Source organism: Vicia villosa, linkage group LG5, assembly GCF_029867415.1.
Source record: "Vicia villosa cultivar HV-30 ecotype Madison, WI linkage group LG5, Vvil1.0, whole genome shotgun sequence".
NCBI classification, from domain to species: domain Eukaryota; kingdom Viridiplantae; phylum Streptophyta; class Magnoliopsida; order Fabales; family Fabaceae; genus Vicia; species Vicia villosa.
Genome location: NC_081184.1, coordinates 173,683,147 through 173,689,463, shown reverse-complemented (window position 1 = coordinate 173,689,463; position 6,317 = coordinate 173,683,147). Strand labels below are relative to the sequence as shown.

The window sequence follows — 6,317 nt, the reverse complement described above, 5'->3', positions numbered from 1 at the left end:
CTGCATGGTTAGGGGGCGTATTCATTATGTTAAATAACCATTCCCTTAATTTTTCCGTTCTTTAGTGCAGCAGTTGCATGAGATAAAATTAAGGCTAATTTAACATCTTGAATTGTGTGCAATTGGAAAACTCTCAAGTGGGTGTATCTGCTATTTTATAAGTTCTAACTTTAATCAAGGTTGTGGAGTATAAGTCTGGGTTAGATTAAAATCTACAACCTATTAAGTTGGAAGAAAAGAAGCTAGTATAACTCATCCATAAAAAATCAAAACTGTAACCAGACAAAAGTAGCTGGTAGTAACTCATCTAGGCCATTGGCTTTGCTAATAGTAAATTTAATGATTAACAATTTGTTGTCCATGCTATAATTTGTTTACCATTGAATGCAGCAGCAAAATTCATTGTTCTTTAAACTTCTCTAATGCGTACAAAATTTCCTCCCTTTTTCACATTTTTATCAGCCTTCCATTTCATTTTCTGCTTGATTCTTTTTTCTCTAAGTCGCTGACGCTCTACAAGTTTGTCTTCCTTGTCTGCCTTCTTCAAATCCTCTCGCATCCTTTTATAGTATTCAGCTTTTTGTTCTGCGTGAAGATGAGATACTGAGATGCCAGAATAAATAATATATTGCATGCTTTAGTAATGATCACATTGTGAAAAGATGGGGTCTAGCCATGATTAGGTTGAACTCAACAATGATCACATACAATGTAACAGAAAATACCAAGGGGATAAGGGGTACCACACTACCACACACAGAAATTGTACTAGGTCACAGAATCTATTGGGAATTAACGGGCATTTAATAGTTTTAAAACAATGAATCCTTGCCACTTTGTGTGCCAGCAATCCTGGCTAGTGGAGGAAGTGTGTTGCCTTCATCATCGAATACAACCCGACTCCCCAATGGATATGCACGTTAATCTTGAGATTTTTTTTCTTTAATAAACGAGTTGCTGGTCTGCATACGAAAGATCTAAATCAGTAAAAGAAAAAGTAAAAGCTCATAAGCAATGTGAAACCAGAAGACTTTTATGCCCCAATTGAAAATATAAAAATAACAAAGCAACATTGTCAGAAAAGTAGTCTAAACCACTTTCACTATACTACTGAACACATATATAGGGACATACATTAATTCTCCAATATCAGCTGACTTTGTGTCGTCTTCATTTGAGGTATCAACTGGTTGAAGAATATCGTTGTGTCTGGTATCAACTGGTTTTCAATTTCCCCGTCTCCGAAAACACCTGTGTCTAGCTTTTCTCTAGAATCTTCTATGACATTTTCCTGGTTTGGATCCTCTGGTTCAGCTAAAATTGATTTCCTTGACACAGGTTTAGATTTAATTTTCTGGTTTATAAAACGGATTTTGGGGGTCATCGGTAGACCTAATGATGCTGAATATTCATCAATAGGAAGTTTCAAAATATCAAAGATCTCTTTATCCTTTTGGAGATGGATGGATCTCAAGTAGGTGACAAATGCCCTTTGGGCTCGCTGCTGAAGTTCTGGGTACTTGACTAGTAAAGATGCCAGCAAGCTGGATACTGGTTGCAGTTTTTCTTTCTTTGGCTGAATAGTCAGCAAATAAAGCACTGTAAGCAAATATGTTAGAGAAAACATGACAGACAAATAGTCAGAGCAAATAAAGCATTGTAAGCAAATATGTTAGAGAAAACATGACAGACACCAAGACATATAAGAAAATGACATCCATAAATCTGACACATCGATGTTAAATGCATTTCCAGAGCAAATGTACCTTGACTAAATGCACTGGAACCTTTGCTGCTTCTAACTTTTCAAGCATTTGAGTTTCTGAAGGCAATAGAAATAAAACTGACTTTCCATCAGATTTATAACGAGCAGTACGGCCAACTCTATGTATGTAAGATGCTACATTCTCAGGACAATCTACCTACATAAATGCAAGAGAAAAGTTAGTTTGTAACCATAATAAGATACTTTTACCTTTCAATACCCCCACATGAAAGCCTTTACTTGCATTGAGACAAGAAGCATGAATCAAAACACTCACCTGAACAACCCCGTCAACTGCTTAATTAAAATCAAGGCCTCTAGCAGCCACTTCAGTTGAGAAGAGAGCTGAGCGATTCTCACAGAACTCAGAATATATTGCCATTCTTTTTTCCTGTTTCATCCTCCCATGGAGGCACTTCAACGGTATATGCCGGGGTGAAGTTTTCGAAAAGCCTCATAGACATAATTTACCTATTAAGTTGGAACATCATTTTTTGTATTTAACAAAATTGTTAATTAGAAAGGATTGCGTATTTAATTTTGTAATTGCATCATATGTTCTACATTATCATTCACATCATTTACATAATTAATATTGATTTACTAAATGATTTAGAATTGAATGCGAGTAAAAAAGTTTTAAAATACTTTATGCATGAAAAAAAATTGCATCCATCTTTTGTAAAATGTTAAGGATTTAGATAAAGATAAGTAAGACTAGAGCTTACTCACAAGCCTAACAATTAACATTCTGAATCACAATACAGACTAGAAGAACAATAGTTTGCAACTCATTCTCATAATTATTTTCCTGCATACATTGAGAAAAAAAAGTTGAGAATCAAGCTAAATATCAATTCAAATTCCACATGCTACAATAGTACAAACAGTCACCATCCTTTTATGCACTTTTCTAGTCTAACTATAGTCAGAAATCAGAATTCTAATTATCAAACAAGAATTCTATCCAATACAGGAAAAGATAACCACCATGATTTAATTTAGGAAAATGCTAACCAGTGTCCTCAGGGCAATGGTTAAGACTTTAGAAATAGTAAATTTGTCTCGATAATTTGTATTTTTAATGCCTCGAAAATTGAAATATTAAATTTCCTATAAAATAGTTTACTTTTTTAGAATGCTTAACCATTGCCCTGAGGGCACTGGTTAGCAAGACCCTTTAATTTATGCAACAAAGATGACACTGGAGTTTAGAGCTTCTGCATAATACATAGCAACAAACTTTACAACTCCTGCAACTTACAGAATCGCAAAAAATAATAATTCCATTAAGCGCACTAGGCTAATTTACAAATGTCCTCATATTCCACGGCTTTAAGCACTCTACCATCATAAGCACCTTTCTCTATCTGCACCTTGGCGCAAAAATGATCTGTATCCACCCCGAGCAGTCTAGCAAGTGATCCACGATAAGCCCCATTTACTATTTTTACACGTCCCCCGACCTGAGGTATCACCGTTTCAAGCTCTTCCTGATCAACTCTGAGCACATGCTTGCTTTCTAGCATTTCTACTTCCCCTACATACTTGTCAATCACTTTTCTCACAACACCTTTTTGCTTGTAGTACCCCTTTTCTGCCAAGACTTTGCTCATAACCTTAACAACAATTCCCTCATGCAACCAATAATCCCTCCTGTTGATTTTTTCCTTTTTCCTCTCTTCCTCCCTGATCATTTCATCCAAAGTTGATTTTCCACCACCACTTTCTTTTCTCTTCAAGTTGTTTACAGGATTCCTTTCCTCATATTTCTCTGTATCAACCTCATCAAACGCCATTATTGATGCCTCACCTTTTTCCTTGGTCAGAGGTTTCGCAGACGATCCAAGAGAAAATCCTATCTTAATTCCGTCCTCTGCATTTAGTTCCCTTGTAGTCTCTACCTGAGAAGGCTGGTCGGACTCCGGATTAGACAGCTGCAACAATTGCTCGGCCCTTTCAATCTGTTTTTGGATTTCTTTCTCTTGCTTTTCTTCATCTACCAAATCTGCCTTGATTCTCTTGTTCTTCATCTTCTCTTTGAAAAGAGTTTCTGAATCTCTATCTATATATGTAATGAACCATCCCTTCGGTGTTTCCTCAACCTTACACTTTCCAGTTCGACCCAAGTACTTAACAAACTCAGTAAGTGTAGCCCACTCCGTGGAGTTCATATGAACATGATTTCTATCATTTATGTATTCATTATAAACCACGGTGGCAGCCACACGGCTGAATCGATGGCTGCGCTTCATGTGCTCAAGAAAAGTTGTTTCAAACTCTTCGGTATAGCCCTCAATTATGCGGGTTGGGTTTTGTCCAAAAATTTGCATTTGACGCTGGTGCCCTTCACTCATGCAGTGGCATTTGAAACCATTCTCATCACGACATTGCTTCTGACACATCTGGCAATACCACCGAAGCTTCTGCAGTCCTTTTGCTTTAATTCGATTGGCAATTGCCTTAGGTGTGAGAAAGTCATTTTTCCCCATTGGCAATTTGGATGAACAGTTTTAGATCAAACAAAATGATGTTAGTAATCCTGCCCGATGCTTCCTTCCTCTTAGACAACTGAAATTATGTCTGAAAAAAACAAAGACAACATTGTCAATAAATATAACTTTGCAACAGGTGAAATTCTTAATAGAATATGAGCTTTAAAAAACAATGATGTCAATTAAACAACATACTTGAGCATGAAAACTGATAAGATAAGGTATAATGAGTGGCAGGACAGTCTAAGCAATACACTGATTTCAGGGAAACAAATCTATTTAGGTGGAATAGGGAAAAAAAAGTGTTCTTAATGCTCAAGAGCTTTAAGAAAAACATGCCACTTGATGTCAGTTGGAACTATGAAGGAGCAAAATACACAGCAGAATTGAGAACATGCAATATTTTCAACTCAGGATACTTAATTCTTAAAGCATGGCCTATGTTTATCAACAATAATAAGGTCCTGTTACATTACATGCAACTGAGAGACGCTGTTAATCCAAGAGAAACCATCAATCCTAATAGATTCTTTTAGGGAAGCTTGCATCCACAGTCCCACACTATCACCTTAGATCTTAAGGAGGTGATTGACACTTAATTAACTTTTAAGCCCTCCTCCCCCTCCCAAAATAAAACCAAATAAGAAACAAAATGTGATGAATTAAAATGCAACATGGCAACTAAATCCATGCAATGTCACTTAGAATGACTTAAAAGAAAATGACTTGACATACCATATGTCTCGATGCTGTCATAAAGCTTTACTATACTGATAGAAGTGTCAATATAAAGGTACTTTTGGCAAGATATATTTAAAAGCCAGATAAGTATGTCTAGCAAAGGGTAAAATAGATATTCAACTACATGCAGCAACAACAGCAGTGAGTTTAACTTTAGATTCACATTTCACAATATAGCCCATAACATACAGCATATAATAGAATTCTGTACACGAATTTCTAGACGGGGTATTGAATAATTATTCAACTATAGGAGCTTTATAAGAGCAAAGCAACCAGTAGAAAGTTTCAGAACTTTACCTTATTCTGATCAATTTCAGAAGATGCAAGTGGTTCAAGAGCTAATCCTGTGAAATACAATAGATAATTATAATATCAGGATTCAGGACAGAGATATGATATGTTAATTTTAATCAATTCATTTTGTTAGTAAGATATGATATGTCAGAGTATTTGATTAAGTTTATTTATAATACACTCATGATCTAATGTTCAAAATACACTGGCTAATGTTTCAGGGCTTGGATATGTTATGGTGTTCGGGTCTACTGATAACCAGTGAAAAAGAAGTATGGCAATTAACGGTCGTGTTGCAGGTGGTGCATTTGCTAGTGTTGCTGACTACAAAGATCCCAATTAGAGAAACAAATGCATCATAAAAACAAATACTAACAGATAATGTCTACGAGGCATTTAATCAAACAGATAACATTCATATCAATTAAAGTATGTCTATTCTACAAAATATCAATTACAACATGTAAGAAAACAAACGAGATATGGCAGAAAATTGTGCTCGCCTTGAAAACGGTTTCGTAGTGATTCCGGTGACAATGATCTTGAAGTCGAACAACGATCAGAGGGTAGAATTTAGGGTTTAATGGAGGTGATACATCAAATTTAGAGTTTGATGGGAATGAAATTGGAGGTGAAATAAGAAAATCAAAGGAATGAACTTGGTATTTTGAGTTGTGTAAATTTAATCTACCTGGTTTGAATTTGGGGGTGAGGAAGGGAATTTGGATTGACGATGGTCTTCCCTTTGCATAAATAATAGAAAAGGTTTATTATATTTTTATTTTGAATCAAAATACAATAATATTGAACAACTTATCAAAACAATTACATTATTTAAGGGTTAAATATACAACACTCTGGTAATTATTGTTTTTTTTAAAACATCCTGGATTTTAATTTTGAGTGATTTGGCAATTTAGCTAAATTTTTTTTTATTTTTGATTAAGTTTTTTTAAAGCTATGTGGAATTAATTTAATTTTTTTAATTTTTTACTTTTTAGAAATTATTTTATTAGAGC

At 35.1% G+C, this 6,317-nt stretch overlaps 1 protein-coding gene and 1 pseudogene across 1 annotated transcript; both read right to left on the bottom strand.

Annotated features, from left to right (window-relative positions):
- Positions 1-313: 313 nt before the first annotated feature.
- On the bottom strand, positions 314-2,662 carry LOC131606063 (DEAD-box ATP-dependent RNA helicase 32-like; annotated as a pseudogene).
- Positions 2,589-5,354, bottom strand: LOC131604043 (KIN17-like protein). Its single transcript, XM_058876534.1, has 2 exons — positions 5,302-5,354; positions 2,589-4,348 (listed from the first exon to the last, which is right to left on the bottom strand). The coding sequence occupies exon 2, from the start codon at positions 4,255-4,257 to the stop codon at positions 3,064-3,066; it is 1,194 nt and encodes a 397-aa protein (XP_058732517.1). The 5' UTR covers positions 4,258-4,348; positions 5,302-5,354; the 3' UTR covers positions 2,589-3,063.
- Positions 5,355-6,317: the final 963 nt, after the last annotated feature.